Raw genomic sequence first — 25381 nt, forward strand, 5'->3', positions numbered from 1 at the left:
ACTAAGTCAGATGGATGCTGTCCCCACTAGTAGTAAATCTGATGAACCAAGCCTTGTTGAGACAGTGATAAGGTGTACTTACCTTGATAAATCTTCATTGTGTATTTTAGGGGTTGTACTATGTCTTTATAATGGTCTAGAGAAGAAGCCTTACAGCTTGCATGTCCCTCTACTTTCCAAATCAATCCCAATGTCTGGAGGCCCAGCCCAGCCTAACAGTGCCCTCGGAGGCTTCAGGGCTGCAGTAGTGCTGCCTGTCAAGAAAAGCTGTTGCTCATGCACAAATCACTGGGCTGCAGCTGCTCAGAACTTTTAACTGGGTTTTGTTTTGAGCTGATTGGAGGTTTTTTCCACTCTGAATATTGTCTTTAGGTGTAATTGCAAAGCTGTGGTCCTTAGTGTTTGCTTACCTTCAGCTGTGGACTAAAAATATATCCAGGCAGTCTGAAGCCATCTGTGTTTCCAGAACTGTCTATTGTATTGAATGTTAAAGTTTTTTACACCATAGACATGGCATGAGCATAGGCCACATTGCAGGTGTCTCTTTCTGAGCTCCCCTGTCCAACTTAATGTGAACTTTAAAGAAAGCAGTTTTTAAAGAACTGGTTTTGAGATCCAGACCTCTTCTGCTTCCTCTCCTGGTGCCCCTCCAAAAACAGTCTGCTCTGAGGCTTGCATTCTGGCAGACAGCTGTTCACAGCACTGTTTCAAAAAGAAGATGTGGTTGTGTGGAAGAGCAGGTTTTGACTTCAGATAAATCACATTGCTGTAAACGTGGTCTGCTGGCAGGGTAGATTTGCTGCTTGTTTGATTGTTTCTTTCTTATACTATGGCAACAGCCTGTCCCTTCATTTACACACTTCTCACTTGTATTTTGGTAATGTTTGCATTTATGTTGCAGTTCAGGTGTTGAGGAGTTCTAGGCATGTAAATATGTTGTCACTTTCTCATAGTCTTGAGACATGAAAAAATAGAGAGAGATGAAAAGTCAGATAAACTGAAAAACTGTAAACCACAAGAACTCTTGAGTTGTAACCATTCTAGCTTCAAGGCCATGGATCCAAATGCTATTCGATGCATCCATCCTTGATCTCCCCTCTTCCTTTATACACACCTGCCTTACAGTCTGCAGGCAGCAGGCTCTGCTTGTGTGGCCCTGCCTGCTGTGGAGCAAAGCCACTGCTCCATCACACAAGTGCTAGCATCCTTCCCACTTGTCAGAATTTGCACATATGTCCAGGTGCTGTCCTTTTGTCCATCTGTACAATGCAGAGGCATGCAGGCTCATTATTTCTGTTTAACAGTGGGCAAATTCGTTTTTATGGCTGAACATGTCCTTGAGGCACTGTGGTTCCTTATTTGTGGGGCAGGCAGGCACTGGCTCCTCTAAGGGCAGCTGCAGCTTCACAGAAACAGGAGTGCAGGCTTTATTTTCAGTAGGCTGGAGCACATGTGCCAAAATATCATGGTGATGACTTCTTCAGATTTCTTCTAGATTTTTTAACAGTTTCTTCACTGCATAAAAATACTTTGAAAAACATGAGCAGAGGTACAAAAGCAGAAAGTAGTAACTTTGAATAAAGGCTTTGGTATATAAGCACTTTAACTAAAAATTTAGTTATATCCAGAGTGCAAGATATGAAGCATGCAAATGACCAGATTGGGCTGTAGGGAAAGTGCTTTCTAGTCTTTTGATACTGCATTGTATTCACTGTATATCAGCATGCAATCAAGTGTTAGGTTCTCTGCAGCCTGTAATAATACAGGCAGCAGTGAAAATTGGAATGCTAAAACCCAAACCTGTTGATCCAGAAAAACAGCCAAAAACATAAGCCACTGGTTTTACTTTTTGGAGGCCATTTACATGGGCAAAAATAATCTTGTATTACATTTTAATTTTATTCAGAATAAAGAATTAAAAATTCATGAGCAGGCAGGTGTGATTAACCTTTTCTGTAAGAGTCCATAAGCATCTGTCTCTTGCACCTGCTGATTGGGTACTCAGTATTGAAGGACCCAGTGACTATTGAGTGAGTTTGTACCAATCTAGTTACTTGTATTGCTAGCTTTATAATGAATGTGAACCTCTTTTGTGTCTTCATCAGAATTTCTACCTGGCAAACAAAGGGAAGAAAGAAAGCAAAGAAATGAATGATAAAAACAAAGAGGCTTTGCTGGAGGTAAGCCAAATTATTAAGCCAATGATGCAAATGTCACCAAAACTCTGCCACCATTTGCATCTGCTCTGTAATAGCAACATTTAGTTCTTTGTGGGAAATAGAGTAACAACAGGAATTTCTGTGATCATTAGTATCTTTGTATCTCAGGTTTAATATGTAGACTTTCTTCTTCATCTGCTGTTCCTCATTAAAAATGCAGATTGTTCACTTTTAGGCCAACCTTTTTATTTGGGCCTTTATTTAATCCCAAATAATTTGGGCCTTTATTTAGACCTGGACTTTTTATTGTTAGTAAGGTTGAAGAGTACTGAACAATTATCTTTAGGTTAGAAGTGGCTTTACTTCTCAACTTATTAGCTGTACTACAGCAGAAAAAGATCTGTTCACTTTTCCAGAAAGTCTGTTTAATCTCTTGCCTTTCCTGCTCAAGTTTTGCTTCAGATGTACACTTGAAAGAGAAAAATCCAAAGCTATTTGAAAGAAAAGATTACCACAGTTCTCCAGGCAAGCAATTTGGTAAAAGCTCACAAAGGAAATGTGTTTCTCAGGTGACTGAGGACTCACATTTCAAAATTAGTGCATCTCATGAAGACACCAGATGTTAACCAGCAGAAGTCCTGGTGAATTCTAAATCAAAGCATTAAGTGATGAGTGTGTTGGCATTAAAAATTACCCAACAATAAGTCCTTCAAGCAAACAATTAGTATATCTGATTAAATAGTATTTTAAATATTAGCATATATTTCAAAGTGAAGGCATAGATTGACCTATACAGAGAGCCCTAAGCAGTCTCTAAGGAATTTCTCTACTGAAGTATTTCTCTACAGAACCTATAAACAATGCAGTAGAGGAAAAAACCCAACAACAGTACCAACCATTCTGTTCTATAGTCTTTGCTGAGCACATCTATATCTAATTAAAAGCCTTTGTAGGTTTTTGCTTGACCATAAGGGATGGAGATTTTGCAGTCCTTCTTTATCAGTGTGTGAGCACCCAGCATTAGCTTGGAAAAGTTTCCTTTGCCTGTCTATGGTGTTCATCTCCCTAAGAACTGCATTCCCCATGTTCATATGTTCACTGTCACAAGAAATGTCTTTATTTTTCAGAGGAGCATTTCCTTCTCTATATTGATAGGATTGTGCTTAAATGGATTTGTTTTGTGCATTATTATTCTTGTTGCACAGGAAAGCTTCTGTGGGACATCTGTCATTGTGCCAGAGCTTGAAGGGGCCCTTTATTTAAAAGAAGATGGAAAAAAGTCCTGGAAGAGGCGTTATTTTCTTCTACGAGCTTCTGGAATTTATTATGTACCCAGAGGAAAAACCAAGGTCAGGAAGCCAAATAATCCTTTAAGCAATGAAACAATTCATGGCGGTGAAAGTGTAGAACTCCCAAGGTGACATTTGAAGAGCACTGTCTGGTGCATCTGTGAGGGCTGAGATTTCCATGGTTCAACTTTACTACACCACTTGTGCAAATACTAGAATGCAGTCACTGAATCCTGTCACGTTTCTCTCCTTTTGATTTCTAGGGATAGATAAAAGCATTAATAAAACAGTGCTCCTCCGGAAGGCAGGAGGGGAAAGAAAAACAGCATAGCACCCGTCAGCTGGTGGTGTGCTGCCAAAATGCTTCACTGTTATATGGGTTCCCTGTGAAAGAATATCTTATAAAGTTGTCAGGTAAACTAATTTCTTGTCACAAAAAAAGTAGAATTTTACTTTGCTTGATACTGACTTTCTGTGCCAGTAACCAGCATGTGAAATGCTGTACTTTTTAAATACAGTCATCTGTACCTAGAGAATGTGTTGTATCTTTTATGGCTTTTTAAGACCACCCTTTCTGTAGAAAGAAGTGAGTCAGAAGCATCTACCCAGCTGAATCAAATTTACTTACACTTAGTATTACAAAACACTTAAAGAGTCTAAATTGCCAGCACTAGATGTATTGCACATCAGGGCAGCTGGCTTTTCATTTCCACAGTGATGAGGCAGAACAGTGGATTCTGGGACCAGTGGTATGGTTTTTTTGTGTGTGTTCTGAAAACCACTTCTGTTACCACTTACAGCTCTGCTAATGCTTCATATTTAGAAATGCTGCTGCTGGTGAAGCTTTACTGTTAGGATTTGTGCTTTGAAACTTAACTCTTCTGCTATTTCCTGACTAAAGTCCAAAGGAAAAAAACTTTTTATGTTATAAAGGGATGTTGTGCTGATGCTCCAGTGACCTGTTTTTATAACCAAACAACACTGAAAAACAGATCACCTTGCTGCTTTCACAGCAATTTATTTTGACTTTATCTGACCCTGAGATAATGGCTTTCATGCCTCAAATCAGGTTGTACACACAACATCCTATCAATTAGGATCTAGAATGCTATTTAGAAGGCACTTAAGTTGGAAACAGTGTAAGAGTAGTCAAATGCAAAGTCCATCTTGGACATTACCTTGTAGCATGCCTCCAGTGATGACCAATAGTACAGTGCCAAAGCAAGGCAAGCATGCCCTGATAGTTACTCAGCCTTTCTTCATCATCCAGATACCTGTTCCAGTGACTTTTCATCACAGTTCAAATGAGGGATGTGCTTTCTTTTTTCAGGTGGTAGGCTGTAAACATAGGCTCAAATGGAGCCACACAGTCCCCTTGTAACAGCTCTTTAACACTTTACTGCCTGTTCATCATGACAACCTGTGTAACAGCCTGTGTACCACCCTGCCTATAACCAAGCATTTTTAGGAATTGTGTGCTTTAAAGTCACTATATTACCACGAATCAAGTTCTTCAGGAGTTAGTCACAGCTCTTTAAAATGGTAGCCCAGTTATCTGTTTGCTCCTGTATCTGTAACAGCCTTCAGGATGCCTGTGTCCATGTCTTAGCCATTCCAGAGAAAGTCAAGTCTCTTAGCTCAAATTTGTGCTTAATGGTGGTTTGTGTGATTACTGCACCCTGTATTGGAACAGCTGAGGATGAGGTACACATGTCTTTTGCTCTGGGACATGAGCAGGATGCAGTGAGGGTGTTAAACATCTTAAAGCACTGCAGTAGAATTCAGTAGAGCTCTTCAGTTAAAGCCCTCAAATTATGAGAGTTCCTTCCTTGTCAAGTTAGCATGAAAAGTGCACGTGCACCTAGCAATTCAGTTGTGGGCAGAGTAGTCTTTCTTTGAGGTACAGAAACAAACAGTCGTCAGACAACAGTATCTTCAGCTGCTGCAGGTGTTTTAAAATTCATCATATATATTCTTGTTTTCACTTGTTACAAAAAAGCAAAGACATCTGGCCTACCTTTGGCATTTTGTGCTGGGTGTAAAATACATGGTGAAGGTGAAAATACAGGGGCATGCTCATATAATTTTACACACATGCTTGTAGTGGTTTTTGTTTCAGGGTTATTTGTTAACAAACCAGTCAGCACTGCTGTCTTAATTTCTTTCTTCAGCATTGCTCTACTTACATGCCATTCAAAAATGTGACGTTAATGGACAGGGTCACAAAACAAAAGCATCAGAATTACAGATAATTAAAAAAATCTATATCTGTTAATTGTGTTGCTTTGTCATGTTAATGTTGCTATGTCATGTTAACATTGGACAAATACTCCCAATAAGCGCCTTTGTCCCTTGCATAAAAATCTGTTCCTCAGAAGATAATAACAACTGCATTCATATTGGTCTTAAATCCTAAAGGAAAGGAACACATTATACTGGATGGATTTGAGCACATTTAGGAACTTTAAGGTATTTGAAAAACTGAGGTCCACACACTCACTGACAAATCTCTGGCATCATCAGCTGCAGCAGAGACAGGAGAGAGAGAGAGAGAGAGAGAAGCCCTGTCTACATCCAGTAGGAAGTGTTTCCCCACAAATCTTACTTGCAAACTCAATTGGTAAATAAAGCTGACTCAAGGGTATATTGTAATGAAATATCATTAATAATGAGTACAGCAGACTAGAACCATCATATGCATATTATAACATACCATCATATCATACCCCATTTTTAGGGGTAGAGGGAGCTTGTGGTTTGTTGTTTTATTTTTCTTTATTTCCCCCACAATTTCCTGATTGTTCAGTTTAGCAAAGGATGACCATGTGAAATGGCTATTTTTGTATTTCCACACAAAAGATTGCAAGTTACTGTATGCAGACTTCACCACTGAGAAACATGCCAGCAACAGAAACCTTGTTACTTTAGCAATATATTTTGATAAATACAATAAATATATTTTATTGAAGAAAATGTTAATATAAACAGAAATGGAATGATGCCAGGAAATTGGAGAAAATTCAACGCAAAACAGATTAAATGTGTGCTTATTTCCTGATGAGGTTTGTTTGTTACATGTACAAAAGAAAAACAAGCTCCCAAAGCAATTTAGAGCCCCAAACCTTTTTTCTCAACTCAGAATTTTAAGGGTGTGGTTTATTACTATGATGTTTTCTTTGGTCATATTAGACATAAGCTAAAATCTCCACACAAAGCAATGAAGAACATCATAACCAGAACAAGAGCAAAATGTTGAACTGTGTTATTGATTATTCATAATATGTAGTGACCCTCTTCCAATTTTTATTTTAAGAAAGCAGATGCTTAAAGTTAATCCTTGTTTTTTCAGTCAGCTTCATGAGAGTTACAGTAATAAAAATCATTGGCATTTATGCACTTGATAAAGGTCCTATTAATGAGTTTCACATCAAAATTCAATTTGTTCTAATAATGATGGGTTTGGGTTTCATTTGTAGACATCACGGGATCTGGCATGCTTCCTTCAGTTTGAGAATGTGAACGTGTATTACGGTTATCAACACAAAGTGAAATATAAGGCACCTACAGATCACTGCTTTGTCTTAAAGGTAATGTACAAAAACCAAAAAAAGTTCTGCAAATGTCACATATACCAGATAGTTTCTTTTATATGGAAACATGTTTTTGTTTGTATCTCAAAGGATCCTAATAAGATAGAGTAACTCCTACAAAATCATGTGTAATTTCTTCTTTGCTTTATTGTTATCAGCAACATATATTTAGAACCTTAATTTTATTGCTGCTAGTCCTGTGATACATGTCTACAGTGCATCCTAAAGTTGTCATCAAAACAGGGTTGAATATGCTGACTGTTCAGGTGACTGGACACGTTCGAGCAGATGACACCCAGGGCAGATGTATGTTAAGTCTGGCAGTCCCTAATTTTGATGTTATGAGCACTATGGATTATACACTAGAAAGCATATCTATTTTTTTTTTTTTGGTGTAGTCATACCTGTTGAGGGGTTTGTTGAATGGAGATGCAAAATTTTGCAGGAATAGGCATTTCATTTGTCATATTTTATTGCACTGCTGTTTCTGGCAGGAAGGCAAAATATGTTGCTCATCCACTCAAGAAAATCAATGCTTGTTCTTGAATAAGTATCTCATTGCTGCCTCTCCAGGTAATAGCACTGCAAATAGGCTGAGAATTCTGCATTCCTCTCAGGAAAGGAAAAGAAGTCCATGCTTTTCACCTAGTTCAGACAGCAGAAATGAAGCTTGGAGGTTGCAGTAATTTGGCCTTGCTTGCTATCTGTCATATCATTGTGTACAAGACAGAAGATAACCTTGCTGCTGCTTTTCTTTTTATGGGTGTGCAGTGCAAACAAAGTATTAGAAAACACAATATCTTGCTATCTCAGAAAAAAAAAGTACAGGAAACATTGACATCAGAGGTCACTTAACAGTACCACATTTCTGACTGTAGTTGCACACTTAAAGCACTTTTTTATTCATTCCCAAAATGTCTGCTAGCCCAATTTCTATATGGCCAAGCAGAAGTGGTTTATAGACGCAGATTTATTTCCTGAAATAGATGTATCTAATTAACACAGATGAACAGTTTTAATACTCTAGTCCTCCACAAAACACTCTACAAGAAACACAGGTGAGCTTTCAGAACCTAACAGGTAATGAAATTGCTTCTGGAAAGTACAACCTCTAATGAAAAAAAAAAAAAAAAAGAAAAAAGGGAGCTGATGTAAAAAAATAAAGGGAAATTGATTTTCTAAATAGATAACTGGTCTAAGAACTCTCTGACTAATTTAATAACAGTTATTCACATTCTGTCCAGATGAGAATAAAAGCATGATTTTTGAATGCATGTAGCAATGATAACTGTACAAAATAGTTAGGTAAAATTTCTGGACTTGCTGTCATCTCTTCTGAAAAGAGGTATGCTATTTACACTAGCAAAAAGTCACACCTCAAGTGAAATTCTTGCTTTATTTCATGTGTGATGTTAGTGCGGCACCTTCAATGTGAAATGGGAAGAACAAGATCAAAAGCTCACATTGGAAAACTTTATGTGTAATAGGTTTATAAATGTATGAAACCTGCTTAACAAATCCAGTTTGCTCTGATGCTTCTAAAATGTATTTGTAGTACACTAGAAAAAACATTGTCTAAATAATTATTTCTGAGCAATGTAACTTAGTGATGAATAGATTTTGTTACAGTGCTTGTTTTTCATTTTCATTACTACAAATCATTGTTTGGTAGATTCTTTACCCACTCAGTTTCAGGCTTGGCTTTTTTTTAATGGCTGACTTGCAGTGCTGGAGCTGGTCAGGTAGTACAGGTAAATACTGATATCTTAATCTCTTCTGTTATATCAGAAATTAAAGTCTCCTACTTAGGGTGGCTTTCTGAGGGTGGTGGAGAGTTTAATATTTATGATAATTTCTGTACATAATTTGAATTTGATATATATATATAAATATATATATATATGTTTGATATATAAATAGAGTATTAATTCTACTTTTTAAAGCCATGCTGCTGAAATGAGTTCTCTTATATCCTTGTTTTACCTTTGGAGGCTGAGGATGTGGAGGAACTGAGGATGTAATATACATTGAGATCTGTGGGCTGAAGGAAAGAGCAAAGTTAAATGTCAGTCTCTCTGATTGGATCCCTGGTGACACAAAAGTGTGTGGACAGTAACACTGAGCCATTTATCACACTTAGTCACATTTTTGTCCTGTCTGGTTTGATCTGGAAGTTTCCCAGAAGAAAATATCTCTCTTGCTGGGAGACACTTGTCCTGACATGTCAGTGGAAAACAAGCCATCATTCTTGAGATATTTCTCATCCTGCCACATTTTGAGAATGAAGTCGTCAAGAAGAAACAACAGTACCCTTGCAGACAGGTGCAGTGAGCAAAAGGAAATGGATTTAATGGGTAAACATTTGTTTTTATAACAGAGGAAGCCTAGTGTCCTGAGGTGACTTTATGATTCTGGTATCCCCAGTCATCTGTTCTGTTTATGCTGGATATTAAATTGTGAACCTTTAAGACTGGTTCTGAGAGCAAAGTGGGGGAAAGAAGAAAAACACAGTTTGTTTTCAGAAACAGCACTCACTCCTCTGCATGCTTCTCTGGACTGTGTTCTCAGTAATTTTGAAGGAATTTGGATGCCCAGTTTAGCCTAAGCCAGTTGGAAATTTCTCCACAGCCAAAGTTCTGCTGTGTCTTCACAGCTCTTCCATTCCCCTATGTGTGCCCTGCCACAGAGGGCAGGATAAGAGTATTTGTTTTACAACAATTGAGAGAAGGTAATTGAAACAGTAGCAGCCACAGCCCATGCTAGCTTTTCACTGAGATGGTTGTAAAGCAAAGGAAATATTTTGTGGAAAAAAGTTAGTCTGGTAGTCCTTATTATCTCCAGCATGCTGTAATGCCACTTAGAAAGTTTTTGAATAGCATTGGAATTACATTTTTTAAAGAATTGTTTCTTTTTGAGGATCCCCTTAGGAACTGCTACGTCAAAACAGTGAGCAGTCATCAGCCAAGTTACTTGCTCTGCTGTGTTTCAGAGGAAACATAGGAACAAAGAACCTGCCCAGCTCAGAGGCAAGAGACCAGTTTATATTTTGTAGTACTGGAGAAATGCAAGGGTGTAGCAGCTTCAGCAATACTTTGGTTCCGTGCTAGGTAGAAAACCCTGCTGAATTCAGAGCTATATTTTCCCAGCTTTGAGAACTGAGTTGAAAAATTACCATATTCATTTCTCAGTGGTTAAGCTATTGGCATATTTACTTCAAGAACAGGTACATGCCCTTTGTTCATTCAAATGGCTGCAAATGTCCTGTAAGGTAGGCTGGTTTGGAGTTGAATATGGCCTAATGTTTGAAGAAAGTATTCTTTCTTTTCCTGCAGTCTCCAGTTGTATGATGAGCCTTCAAAACAAATAGTACATTATATTTGTGATATTTGTTCCTGCTTTGAAGGTCTTGTCTCACATTAGCAGGGGAAAAGAGAAAACATTTCCTTTTGCCTCCCCCCAGTCTTGCTCATCTTTATGGTGTGTTTTTATGGAGGGAAGAGCACTTAGGAAAAATTTTCAGAATGAGCACAGCACTCCTGCCATTTTTACATCTGTGTTCCAGGCATTGCCAATAATGTAAAGAAAATGTTAATGCTGTAATGTTAACCACAATCCTGGTGACCTGGTTTTAGCCAGAGCAACAAGATTTTTCAGGTTGTCTGACACAGCCCTGAATAATATGGGTGTTGCCTCAAAGTCTTCATGACATTTCTTCAAATGTTGCTTCACTTTGCTCTCCCTAAATGGGGTGTGGGCTTTTTCTTCAGTTTCTTCTCGGCTACAGTCAAGTATGGGGCTTGCAGAGACAGTGAGCTTTTGGTGATAGTGCCTCTCCCAGCTAACATGTATCCAGTCCCCAGGAGCTGGCAGCGCCCTCTGTCCTGTTTCTTTTATAATGTAGGTGTTTCATTTCAACTTCAGGGATCATAACTGAGTTCTGTAGCTAATGCTGGCTTGGGTGCTGGTATTAGTGAAGCAAGCCCATGTACATCATGGGCAGGTTGCTTTGATGCTTAGTCTGAAGCTGTGGTGGGTTTTGCAGCCTGGGATATTGGAGCTGTACCTAAACTAGCTCAAATACATTATCTGCAGATCCATGCTGTAGGATATTCTTCTTACAGCTAGAGAGGCACAATGTGTTGTGAGTGCTCCTTGTGTATCACTTGTTCCCATTATGTCAGCACCCCACTGTATGTACTATACCTCGGGACAAAAATGGGGTGTGCTTTGCTTGTTTGTTAATAACTGAGGAGATAATGATGGGGTGCCAGAAACAAACATCACAGTGTTTACTAGCGAAAGAGGGAGCATTTTGCTGAGCTTATTCAGAAGTTTCCTTTCAGGATGATTCAGGAAACAACTGCAATAACAGAACAAAGCAGCTACTTCTTCATATCAGGCAGCAGAAGGCCCAGCTGTGACCAGCCAGAAAGAGCACAGCTGGCTGGTTGGTGGCTGAGAGCAGGGTCACCTTTAGCTGTGCAGCAGACCTGCCTGTGCAGCAGACCAGGACGTGGCTGGGTCCTGAGGACAAGACTGCAGCCTGGCACAGAGCCTCTGATTGAGCTGGCATTCAGGAATCCTTTGGCTTTGGGGCAACTAAAAACCTGAAGAACTGTGTTTTATTTCTCAGCAGCTAATTGGTCTGTGCTGAGCTTTAACCTTCTTAAATGCACTTGTTCTATACCACTGCTAAATAAACCTTCCTCCCTCAAAGGAAGTCCCACATTTCAAAACAGCACAAAGAACTCTCAGAATATTAAAAACAGAGCCCCTGAGTACAAGAAATACTTTTTGAACATCTGCTCCTGTAAATATGCAGATTCTTCCTATTTTGTACTCAGCCTAAGTCTAATGCTTTCATAAATTTAAAGATCCCACCCTTCTCTTTGACACTGGATAAAGTGAGTCTTTTCCTAATAGACATCTCCATATGCAGAGGAGAGGAAAGGAAAGGTCAGCCAAGTTTGAAAAAGAGACCCTCACTCAAACCTGCATCTCTCAAGTTCAGATTTGTCACTCTGTTCCCAGCAGAGTAGGCAGGAGAGGGTCACAGCACAGCTCTCCCTGCCACCCCAGATTACACCTGCACAGAGTGCTGGCCACTCCTGGGAGAGCAATGGTGATGGAACACAATTCTCTCTACTTTCTAGCAAAAATATATTCACACACTGCACACAGCAAGTAGGAATGGTTTGGTTCCTCAGAGCCACCTTTACATTTACAAATGTGTGGTTTTATATATAAATTCCCTGCAAATTTTCTCATTCACTGTTTACTGTGTTATATGGGAAATGCTGTGGAAATAAAGGAGACCTTTAATGATTTATTTCATATTCTGAAACTGAAAGCTCACAAAAATAAGGTACTTCACCAAGAGGGATCTGTCCACCATGCTAGCAACAACATCTATTGTACTGAGCAGAAATTGTGAATGTAATGTTTATTTTCTGGATTTTCTCTGTGTGTGCATGCGCACGCATGCTCATCCAGGAGCTGATTTTGTCACACCATGTTGAAAAATCTTTCAAAGCAGACAAATAGCAAGGTAATCTATATGCAAATTCGCTGGTTTAGTCAGTCTGATGTGCCTGTGACAAAGAGTGGATTTAATTATAGTTTATGAGTGCTGGTTATGCTTGAGTAATCTGGAGGTAATGGTGCATAATGCTGAATTAATCTAGGATGAAAAAAATTGGTTTCCTGGGGATAAACTGAGACAAAGGCGAATCATCCTCTATTTCTACAGCTGGGTACATTTTTCCGTGCAGTCAAAACAGTTAAGTTTTCCTGGCATAATTTGGCACTGTGATTTAAAAAAAAAATAAAAATCTAATGATGTAAAGAATTTTGGAAGTAAATTTTCAAAAAGAATAGCTTGTTTGCAATAGCAGCATCATTTTAGCAGATAATTTTGTATTTAGCTGCTTCTCTCCTGATTCCCTCTTCCCTCACACCCCATGTGCTCCATGTAGGCTGAATCATGTATGTAATGCACTCAACACAAGGACAGTTTAAAAGGTAGAAGGTGAGAATTAGCAGTGTTTGAGATAGTAAACACTATGAATAATAACTATGTAGAACAAATGGCTAATGCAGGAAACAAAGATAGAAAGCAAGAAATTTATTTTTTATGTCAAAGATTTGGAAATTGTGTTAGTATGAGTGCTTCAGATAAGTGTTTCAGAGTAAATTCGTTGCTAGATTAACTGAGAAAGAAGAAGTAGAAGTACTTTTTATGGCAGAACACTTTCAGGTACGTGAGATTACAGTCATGTACATGCACAGTTTTACTACATTAATGTATAAACAGGAGGGAGAATAAGGACAGAGAATGACAGGGAGAAATTGAATATGATAGCTTTGGAAAATATTACTTCCTGCATAAAGCAGACCTCTTTGGTAAAAATGGCTATTATATATATATTTTAATGACCTAAAAATTTTGCCTCAGGTCATTAGAGAAATGTAGGTCAAAATAATAATTTCCTTATAATAGGGCAATTATTCTTTTATACATAGAGTTCACACATCTTCAAAAGATCAGTTAAGTATGATTATCTTCATGCAAGGGTTGCATAGCATCTGAATTTGACCGTGATGAATAGTAGATTGCAAATCTGAACAATTTCAATGTGGCTTTTGAAAGGTACTGATTATTAATTCTGCTTCTAGTCACAGGAGCCAGAAGAGTCTCAGCTTTTCAGAGAAGATAGTTTAACACAGCAGAAATTCATTGGTAGTAGTTAAGGTATACAAAAGCATTGAGGATTTTGTGAAAATTCTGCCAAAAGCCAAAGCTTGTGATCCAAAGTTAGTCACTCTTTATGCTTCTGGCTATTGTTTCTGCCTCAGAGACTGAGCAATGATCCATATATTTTGGGGCAAGGAATGCAATGAGATGCCTGAATAACTTCAATTTACTTTTCATCTTCAGTGTGGGAAGAAGGCAATGCAAAAGAACATTTTATTGGGATAATCTCCAATTTCATGCACACATGGCCTTCAGTCATTTTTTTTGGCAGACACCATAGAAACCACATCATTCAGTTCCCATTTTTTCAGGTTTTCAATGTGTTTTATCTTCTTTTTCCTTAGGCAAAGAGTTTACTTTATATCTGAAAATGTTATCTGTGAACAAATATTTTTTTCAACCTCTCCAGAAAACAAACTCGTTATATTCAAGTGCTTCTGCTTTTTTTATCTCTAGACAATTGATACTTACAGAGGAGACAGTGGGACAGGGGAGAATACTAGGTTCTGTTCCAAGCCTTTTCAGTGCTTTTCTGGGTGAAACACAGCACATCCTTTTGCAGCCTCATGTTTGAGAAGCTCAGATCTTAAATACCTGCAAAATCAGGCTCAATGATGCAACTAATTCATCATTATTTAGCTGAAAGTTCACTGTAGTCCATATTATTTCAAAGCACTATTCAATGCTTCTAGTGTGAGAAAAATTCTGGAGAACCTTTCTACTTGCATATTTCCACTTTTCTTTTAAACTATGATTTCTAGAATTGTTGCTGTTTGAACAGTTGTCTTTCATAATTCATTTTGGTGCTGCATATTTCAGAGGCAAAGGTGCTGAACCTTTCCAGAGAAGATGTTTTCACTTTGCTATCAGATGATTTTAATGATCTTTTTAGGACATGGTATTCACCCTATAACAAAATACTTTATCTGTGTCTATGTGTGAGGTGTGACATACTGAGGTTAGTGTTATTTTCCCTTAAAGTACAGTATTTCTCACATGACTGTCATGATTGATGTAGTTGACCTCTGCTAGTCTCATAGAGAAGTTATTACAGAGACTCTGAATCTAGTTTAGTAAAACCAGACTTGCATAGTGACTACAGCTGCTTATGTCTGTGTGCTAGACTAAACACTCCTGAGACACCAGAGCTCTGAAAGGAGGAAATTGGTCCACTCAGAATCATAGAATTGTTTAGGGATCTTCATACCATGTCAGCATTTCCAGACACTTCCAGCTGCTAGGTTCTTCTTCAGATTGCTTACTCCAAATCACCATTTTCATGCACTATGTAGTAGATTTTCTGTGAAGTTTTAAGAGGAAAATTGAGCTTGTAAAGGTCAGCATTGAGATCTGAGACTTCTGCTGTTTGTACTGCTGAAGCAATTCTACTATCATACTCATTTCACATCATATCATCACTCCAAGTGAGAAAATGGTGGGGTGGGTGGGCTGTGACAATTCTTGGCTGAAACATTTCACCTTCCTAGCTAAAGTAGCGTGCTTCATGCATCTAAAAACCACAGGAAGCCAAATGTCTCCATCTGAGCCAGTTACTATTGATCTTGTATGGGTATAAACCTTGAGGGCTAAGCTTGGTGCTGCTGGTGTTTGTACCTGTGGTCTGGCCTTGTGGACAGCTGCTGTAGGCAGCCTCTGTACTGGCAGCCTGGAACAGTCCTCCTTAGGCCTGACCCTTGTGAGGTGAGGGGATATTTCCAGCTGACCTCAGTGGGCTGTGGATCAGTAATGACGTAAGCTTCACGTGTCATTCATAAAGTTACATGTAAAAAGAGCCGGTGCTACTGCTGCTTCTTGGAAAACGAGAGACAATGCAGTTCTCAGCTGTAACAAAGAGGTTATACAGGGTGCCTGATAGCTCTGAGGTGTCTGACCTTCCTTCACAGAGCTGGGGTTCTGCAGCTTGCTAGTTTGGTCCCTAATTGACAGCACATATTTGTGACTGTGTGCTTAATCGTGGTTGCTGATTGGAGTAATTTAATCAAGAAACTGATTGGGGCAATTTGGAATAGGTCCCACTGGTGAATATCAGCAGTTAAGATGGATTGTCTAGTGGATAGCCAGCAAAAGATAGGGTAAAGTGTAGCCAGTAAGTAACTCACATGTTATCCAGCAAGGGACACTGTCACCTTGTTCACTGACAGTTTCCCCTCAGCTTCTCAGGATTATGAGACCCCCCCAGTCTGAAAATATTCATGGTCAGGGTAAGGAGGGAGGTAAGGAAACTTGCTGATGATATTATTTTATTCAGATCATCATGGAAAGGGCAGAATGAGGAATTCTGGAAGGCCATTGTGAGTCTGAGGTTCAGTGCTAAGTAGTTGTCAGATATATAAATCAAGCATTAGGAACGATTAGGAAAGACATAGATGATAAAACAGCAAATGTTGTCTTACCATGGCACAAGCTCATGGTTTCTGTGCAGTTCTGGTCCTCTCATGTCAAAGAGAATATATAATAAACTTGGAAAAGTATCAAGCAGGGGCAACAAGGATAAGCAAAGGTAAGGAATTACTTTGACTTGAAAAATGACTGAAGAGACTAGAAGCCCGTAGGCTGAAAAGGAGAGACAGCTTGCCACGAGTATGATATGGATCTCTAGGCTCAGGAGTGGCATGGAAAGGTGTGGCTAGGGCTCAGGCATTCAGTGTCCCTTCCAAAACAAGAATGTTACACAAAGCTAGTGGCAGTCAGGTTCAGAGAAGGAAATGGTTCATCATAGAGACAGACTTACTAAAGTTGTTGCTAAAAGGTGTTGTGGATGCCAGAACTCTCTTTGTGCTCAGTAAAAAACTGAAGAAGTACCTGGAAGATAACCTATTTACAGGGAAACCCCATGAATCTCAGAAAATTGCTGAAAATCACTGTAGACAGAGAGTGTACAGAGAAGGAAGTATCATATATGCTTATCTTGTACTTTCTCTTCCCCCATTTCTGGCCACTTTCAGAGTCCAGTTTCTGGGTTCAAGGACCTTTGTTCTGACACAGTACAGGTGTTCTTGTGAAACTGATAGTTCCATAGGGTGCCCCAGAGGAGAGGTCAGCAGCAGCCTCCCTTGAGCACCCCAGAATCAGATCTCAGTGGCAGGGCTGTGTCTGTGTGCAGAATCATTACCTAGCTTGCTCTATGCCATGACCTCTTCTGCCTTATTATGCAGTGTGGACAGATTCCAGATGTTTGCATCAACCATTTGTTAAATTATGGAAGTTGTCTATTTTTTCTTGTAATAAAAACACACATGAGTAAGTGTGGTGTTTAAAAATGGAGGGGAATATGTAGATGCAATGGACTTCTTGCCATGAAATAGAAGGGGAAGGAAAAACGCCTTTTTTTCCTTTTTGAAAGGTTTGGGTGCCATCTGCTGGTTCAGTTCTGAATTTATTGATGATTGCAGTGTCTTTGCACCTCCTGGTTCTTTTGTCTCCATTGGTGATAATGTAACCCAGGTATATGGGAAGTATTCAGTCACACAAAAAAGTGTCTGCTTACAGTTCCCTTTTAAAGGTACCATTCTGGCTGAATTTTCTATTGGTTTTCACTGTGTTTGGTCACCTAATGGAGAAATAGTGTAAGGAAATAAGGATTTTTGGGCATTGTGTCCTGGGCACATCTTGTGCTAGCAGAGCTCACTCGGAGCAGCATTCAGGCTCTCCGAGGCTGTGGGAGACAAGGACAGGCAGATGCTGGGAGCTGGAGCAGGCTGTTTGTCCAGGGGCCTGGTTACTGCCTTGGTTAGATACATGGCAGAGGTATACAGAAACAAGATACAGCCCTATACATTGAGCTGTGTGCAGGGGTGATGGGTGAGAGTCCATGAGGTGGGCATGGCTCCTGCTCTGCAGTTAAGGTACAGCGAGTTGGCACCTCTGGGCTTGCAGTCTGAGCTGTCCCTCACTCAGTTTGGGAGTGCCCCAGAGCAAGGTAATGGAATAAGGTGGCCACAGGCAATTCCAGAGGTGGAAGCAGACTCGGTGTATCCATTGCCTAGGGGAGATGGCCAGCTGTGTGTTTGCAGAAAAATGGCCAAGACCTGTGTGAGCAGCTGAGTGCAAACATGCAAGGACTTGTAACATGGTTACCCACAGGGCTGCCTTGGGATATCCCTTTGTTTTTTCTTCCTCACAATTATCTCCATGGTATGTTCCCTCTCACTCTGTAATTTGATGATACAGGGCTTTGGCAGCAATAATGGCTTGTGCAGTCCCATCCTCTCCATCCATCCCTTGGACTCATTCTCTCCCCAAGCTACAATATGCCTTATTCCCTCACTGTATGTGAGGTCATGCTGTGAACTGCTGGGTTTACAAACATATAAACCAAAACTACAGCATGATGAAATGGGTTATATTTAACCCAGACCAGTTCTGTTTTTGGTGGTTTTTTTAATCAGAATGTGGCCTCCTGAGCAGCTGGGTCAGCACAAACAGGGGAAGCCTGGTGTCTGCAGTGCTGAGCGGGGAGCAAGGGACACGTGGCTGAGGAGCAAGTCCGCTGTATTTGGCTCTGCTTGTGAGCCCTTGGGTCACCCAGCTGTGGCCAGGTTTGGCCTCTGCAGCAGGATGTCCCACCCACCAGCAGATATTTTTGAGGAGGTGGCACCTACATGAGCCAGAGGCTGGCAGCACTCCACGCTGGGAGAGACCTTGCTGAGTTCCCCATGTCCAGCATTGCTCTGCTTTGGGGGCTTAATGATACCTATAAACCAGGTGTCCTTGCTAGGTGGAGGTGTGCCTTGAATTTTTAACTGTACAGGCTGAAAAGAGAGTGAATCCTTGGAGCATATTTAGCCACTCTGTGCATTCACAGTATTTTACTAACTGTGCACTTACAATTTTTAAGAATATAGATAGAAATGAACACATAAATAAGGGATAATGAAGCAGTTTTTCTTTGGGTCCATTCTTTCCTTTGCATATCAAAAGATGGCAGTATGTTATTCCACCCAGGTTACAGACTTACATCCAAGTTAAAGACTTACATCCTTCTCCACTTCATCAAGGGAAACCTAATTCCTTCTGAGTCTTAGAGAGAATGTTCAGTCCTAGGCAGGTAGGAAGTCTGGCATTTTGATGGTCTTTGAGTTGCAAAGGTATGTCAACACATACCCATACTACCTTGATCAATAAAGGAAACAGATCCTAAATCTTGTTCAAAATGAAAGAAAAAAGGTTTTAAAATGGTAGAGGTTTCTAGTACAAACAAATGAAAAAGAATACTTCTGATAGTGCTGGATTTGGAATGATCCTCTGTCTAGAACATATTACATATATATATATATATATATATATAATTTTTTCCAAAACAGCAAGAGTAAAACTGAATAAAAATATATAAGAAGAAACCTAGAATTGAGCCCAAAGCAAAGCAGCCAGTTAGGAGGAAAAATCTGTTTCAGCTGAAAGTTTATACTTAAATTTAACATACTCTTTGAAAACTTTTCAACTTTTCAACTTTGAAAAAATTTCAACTTTTGAAATTATGTTCAGCGCTCAGTCTGGGTGCATCACATATGACAAGCCACAAAATGAGAAACAGACTTCCTTCTAGTGTTTGTACATTGCATGTTAGACCTTGAACCAGAGCAACTGTAGATGTCATTGTACTCTAGATCAATGTTACATTTCTAAAACCCTTGAATTCATATTACAATGCACTTAAATTATTTCAAGCAAAAGCTGCCAGTGGCAACTCATGTATTGTTCATAATCACCATATTTTTTATATTTTCTTATACTCTGTTTTTGCTGCTTTTTTTTGTTTTTCAAATCATCTTCATGATGTTTTTTCACAGGTTCATTGTGCCTTCAGACTTCTGTATAGTGATTTAATTTCTGTGTTTGTCTCGTTTTATAAATCAATATCTTTCAGCACCCCCAGATTCAAAAGGAGTCACAATATATCAAGTACTTGTGCTGTGATGATAAAACAACCCTGCATCAGTGGGTAACAGGAATAAGGATTGCCAAGGTGAGATTAAAAGTAAATTTACTTTAATATGTTTTCTGTAAAATCAGGTCTTCTTGAGGTAACTGACTGTCATCACCTCAACTGGAAATGCTGTGACAAGAATGAACATTCATGCTAGTTTTACCATAGAAACAAAGATCAGATTTGCTGAATGTCCCTGTACCTTAGCTATCAGTATGTTTTTCTTATTAACACAGGAGTGAGTTCAGTAGCTATAAAACTCATGTCCTCATAAAAGTTGCTGCACACTTATCTGGCTCAATAACTGTATATATATATATAAAAAAAATAATTAGCTGTGGCTATAATGTGCAAGCTCTTGGTATTGGCTGTATTTTCCCACACAGACCTACTCTTCTTAACTGTTATTTTGGGCTTTTTCCTGACAGTTTTGCTGCAGGGTGGCATATGACAAAGGTGTGGGGTGAACATAAAATTATGTCTTGTCTTACACTGACAGAGCTGTTTGCTCTAGAGCCTGGGATTTGGTGTCTCAAGTTTCCAGTTTGAAAATGTAATACTTGGAAAAAGATACTGAGAACAGTTGATTTTAAAGCTAGGTTTCAAGAAGTTTACAAATACTGAAACAAACATCAAATGTAAGCATTTTATCAGTAGGACTGTGTTTGGTCATGGGGATTCATGTTTTACTATGCTTTCTACCTGACCCTAAACAGAAAAGGCACACTACTTCTAGAAAGACACTTTTTAACAAAACTAGGTGGGAAGAAACAGGGTCAGAAAAGTTATCCAAGAGCAAAATGAATGCTTGGCCTTTGTCAAGACTATGTCAAGCTCATGTAATTGTTTTTATTCTTTTGCAGTACGGCAAGACACTCTATGACAATTACAAATGTGCCCTGAAGAAAGCTGGCTTGTCCTCTAGGTGGGCGAATCAAAAAGTGGTGGAACCAGCTGCCCCTGCAGGATCCTCATCAGCAGGTACTGACACTGTCATGGCAGTTGAAGTCACATTTTTTGCCCCTTTCTATTATCATCAGTGTTGCATAGAGTCTTTGTTCAGAAAACTATCCCAGGGATTCAGCAAGAAGTCTTTTTATAGACAGGCCAATGTAGCAGCAAAGCTCTCATTTTACAGTTAGAACTTGGAAAATACAAAGACAGTTCACTGAAAATCAGTTTAAATCTGCATAACTTAATAAGGCATTCTTCTGTTGGCATCTGAATCCTTTATCCTCCATCTACATTTTGCAGACTGATAGTCCATGCCCATCTCTACACTGTATTGGAGATTTTCTTCCAGTTAGTAAAAGGGATGAGTGGGATATTCTGAGACTGATCATTATAGAAAGACTATTACAGGGCGAGCCACTCTGTCCTAGCCTTTCACTCATTTGCATGGTAACAACGTGGGTTTTAGGACACAAGAGTAAAAAATGATTGCGTTATTTTCTAGCCCTACTTTTCCAGCAGCTTCATCGTACTGCTGTTACTGATCTAATCATGATGCCAGTACAACAGTGCATGATACGAGCTGTAACTTGCATGACTATTTTTAGTCTACATGCTCAAGATATGCTTTATTAGGAAGGGCATGCTGGTCAAGTACTCACTGTCATAAGGCAGGCAAAGTAGAAATCACTGTTGGCAGTTAATAGTCTGACTTTCATGTAGAAAACTCAAATACCTTTCTAGAGCTTCAGTTCACCTTTTCTGAGTACATGGGAAATAGAGGGTGGTCTTCCTACTGTTCCATGCCAATAAATACACAGCTGGAGTGGGGACACCCATAACAGACTGTTTTGAGATCAGGGATGTTTCAGATGGGGAAAGGTGTTTTTAAGGGCTTGTTTTACTTCTCATTATCCTGCTCTGATTTTGTTAGCAGTAAGCTGACTTCATATCTCTAAGTTGTGCCTGTTTTGCCCTTGATGGTATTTGGTGAGTGATCTCTCCCAGTTCATATCTGAACCTCTGAACTATTAGTTAAATTTTCTCTCCTCTGCCCAACAGCAGAGAGGAGTGAGCAAGCAGCTTTTGCAGGTGCCTGGCATCTGGACAGCATCAATCCTTGACAGGAGGAAGTTTACTTGATTGAGGGTGTGTTTGACAGTCATGGAACATTTGTGCAGGTGCTGACAGCAGTAGAGAAGTGGCTGGCCATGGGGCTCCATGCTGGTGCTGTCCTAGATATGGGCAGGACTGAGGCCTTATAAAGGCTGTATATACATATGTGACTTCAGCTCCTGACTGGAATCCTGGAACACTGCATGTGCTCAATAGAATATACTGCTAATTTTAACTAATGGATTGCATTACATGGTTAAGTAGCCTGGAAAGGTTTTAGTCATGTATACTGTCTCTATAGAAATATCTCTGAAGGATCATTAGTGTTGTAATTGAGGCAAGTCACTGTGATTCTGGGTTTCTTACATTTGTTGTAGCAGTCCTGTATAAAACCTGGGGCCTGACTGCTGCTAGAACTGTCTAAGTGTGAGCAGCAGTTGGTTTGTGTTTTGGAAATGTAACAAAGCATGTCCATTCTGTCTTCAGATGGCTCCATAGCCGTTTGTGTGGGCTGACTTCAGTATTGGCTAAAATCTGCTATAGAAAAATACAGTCCTGTGTGAACTGGGCAGGGGATGTACTCTGTCAACTTCAGTGGCAGCCAAGGAAGGCAGGTGAAACTTTGGTTCTCACATACCATGTAGCCAGTATTCCCTGGACACTCTACTGTAATCAGCATTTGTATGTTCACACATACCCTAACCTGTGTAGTCTTTGGCTCTGAAGCATCCCAGGTGCATCTCAGTCAAAATATGTTGTTTCCCTCTCTGCCTTACTGTGTGCCTTTGAACACTAAAAAAGTCAGTGTATGTGTGCTCCTGCACAATATCATGATGTTAGAGAGACAGAAGATATTGTTTCATGCATGTGTTCCTTGTCACTACAAGGATAAATATTTTGCATTTGGGTATCTATATTTTGCATTATTTGGACTACCTTTTTTTTTTTCTTAAAACAAATGCTAATTCACTCTAAAATTTTGAAGAAATTAACTTGTAAAGAATACTGTAACATTTAAATTAAAAATAAATCTTGAGAATAGAATGCATGGGTTCACATGGGCATGGGCTTACTATATTGTCTGGGAGTCCATTATCTGGCTGACAAGAGATAATGTATCAAGTGCTGCTTTTAAGTCTTGCATAGTTTATGAAATCCATTAACAGAAGAAGAAACAGATTACCGTGTCCCAGCATTCCATTACAACATTTTTGCCAAGTAGAACACCATATCTTGTACTAGATAGAGTGGATCTCTCTCTTCTCTCCTTCATTTAGTTAAATCTCAGTATGACAGGAGGCAGCATCATCTTTGAGCAGTGTGAAAACCAAACTCCTGCTCTGCTATGAACAGCAGAAAAAGGGAGGTAAGACAATAACTTGCTCCACCTAGGAAGCATAATCCCTTTGGGCTGCAGAACCCAGGTATTTACATCTCCTTCCACTGAGGAAGGAGAGCCACAAGATTGGTTTTATCTCTTTGTTGACTTCCATGTTTGTCCTTCAACAAATACAAGATTGTAGCTTGAATGATCCAAATAGTACTTTGGATCAAATATACTGAACACCGTGCAGGCATAGGCATAAAACCTGACATTAGACCACCCCTTGAAGCTTAAATAGCCTTAGTAAATTAGGCACACTGCAGAGTTTGTCTTACCTCTCTTCCAGTCATGGGATTTGCAGGTATGGCAGTAAAAATACTTCATTCATATTTCTTATCATTTCTCTTTGCTGATCAGTAAAGTACATGTTATGATTAAAGCCACTGTTGTGCTTAGTCTACACTGTAGACAGCTAAGGGTTCACTAACATCCAAGAAGTACATGAGTGGAACTTTACTGGATCTCAGAACTGTAAAATATAATAGAACTAAGGCAGTCATTAAGGTTTGCAAATGTACATCTCTAAGCAGCAAACACTGTCTGCTACTTCGACACATACAGCTTTCAAAAATGCTGCATTAAACTGGAGAGTATTTAATCCTCATCAGACTACACAGGGGAAGGTGATTTTTTATAATTAAACTTGTAAATTTGTTCTTTGGTCTCACATTCACTTACTCCATTTGACAGTACTGGGTTATTTATGCAAATCCCTTGCACAAGCAGAAATTGTGGGCAGATGTTTTGCAGAGCTTTAACTCAGCCAGCTTCTAGATCCACACTAATCTGAGAACACAGGGAAGTTCACAGATCTTTGTGATTCTAAATGGGGTAGGGGAGATGCTTTAGCTCATTTACTAAAGAAAATGAGTGGATCAGCCCCTCTGTAGGATTTCAGACCTTCCACTCCCATGACTGATTGGTATGAATCCATGGCGCTTTTAGTCTTTAGCCTAAATTAAACAAAACAACAGCAATAAAAACTGGGAATGTAGCAATACTACAGCACACTGCAAACTTCAAAATGCTGTTACGAAACACAGGTATTTTAATGTAAGGTACTTTCTTTATTTTCTCTAAGTAATGAACAGAATATAAAAATATGAATATGAAAAGTCACAAAATGAGCTTGAAGTAGAAAACTGATTTTACTGAGTTATGTATAAAAGCCTAGTAACTTGTGGAAGTTGTGAAGAAATTTGTATAGCCTTTTTCTTAGTTGGTTATTCCCTGATCTAGTTAATATTACAAAATCATAACACTCTCTTCCTTCTGACTCCTCTCCTTGTCACAGGTACTGTTCAGTCAAATGGACAGATTCCCCAAAGTGTTCCTTGTTCCAGTGCAGAATTTCCAGACCCTCAGAAGAAAGTGGATACATCTGAGGTACAAGTGAGCAGTTACTACAGTTAAATGTCACCTGTGAACAAGTTCTCCAAGTTTGTTTTCCTTCACCTTCTATCTTCCCCCTCAAAGTGCCAATGAGAAGGATTCAGTTCCTGGGAAAAGTGGCTGCCCCTCCTCTTGTTTTACACACTGCAAACTGTGTGTGTGCTGTGCAGAACCAGGACCCTCCAGTGGGAGGTGAAGGCACAGTCACCCACTGCTTCTGGTCTTCAGAAAAAGCAGCCATGAGTTCATGTAGCAAGAATCGGAATGTGCCTGCTAGGATAGTCTCAAAGTGTGCTGCCAGAGCCTTGGTGCCATGTTCTGTCTCTGACAAAAAAAAAGGTCTTGCCTTTTACAAGGCATACAGTAGTGTTTTCAGTAAGGAGCACTGCACAACTGAAGATGAGTGTGTAAGAAAGGAGAAACCATGAAGAACTAAAGGAAAACATTACATGTTTTCCTTAGGCTCTAAATATATTTCTGTCAAGCTCCAAACTTCATGTAGTTGAACCAAATCTGGCTGTAAAAATAGCAATGGGTACAGTTAAGAGAACCTCAAGAACATCATACAGAAAAAAGTAAGCATTTGTTTGCAGTTCATTAATCAATCTCTACATCATGCATGAAGTGGACAGAACAAATGAAATTAAATTCCTAGGATTTTCCTGTCAGCAGCATTATATGTTCTACACTTCACGTTTCTGTCTTTGAGTTCCTCCTGTTTCTCTGTTCTGAACCTCACTTCCTCTGGACTAGATCACATTCAGAGAACTCAGCCAGTGGCTCCCTCCTTCTGTGTCTG

General features: G+C 39.4%; 1 protein-coding gene across 1 annotated transcript in view; it reads left to right on the top strand.

Annotated features, from left to right (window-relative positions):
- Positions 1 to 25381, top strand: part of APBB1IP (amyloid beta precursor protein binding family B member 1 interacting protein) — a 64208-nt gene that overhangs the window by 35934 nt on the left and 2893 nt on the right. Inside the window, exons 8-13 of the mRNA XM_086861639.1 lie at positions 2106 to 2180; positions 3365 to 3508; positions 6925 to 7035; positions 19680 to 19778; positions 20603 to 20720; positions 24485 to 24576. Coding sequence (XP_086717765.1) covers positions 2106 to 2180; positions 3365 to 3508; positions 6925 to 7035; positions 19680 to 19778; positions 20603 to 20720; positions 24485 to 24576 — 639 coding nt within the window. The remainder of the gene's footprint in view (positions 1 to 2105; positions 2181 to 3364; positions 3509 to 6924; positions 7036 to 19679; positions 19779 to 20602; positions 20721 to 24484; positions 24577 to 25381) is intronic.

The sequence above is a fragment of the Cyanistes caeruleus genome, chromosome 1, assembly GCF_971803275.1.
Source record: "Cyanistes caeruleus chromosome 1, bCyaCae1.hap1.1, whole genome shotgun sequence".
NCBI classification, from domain to species: Eukaryota; Metazoa; Chordata; class Aves; order Passeriformes; family Paridae; genus Cyanistes; species Cyanistes caeruleus.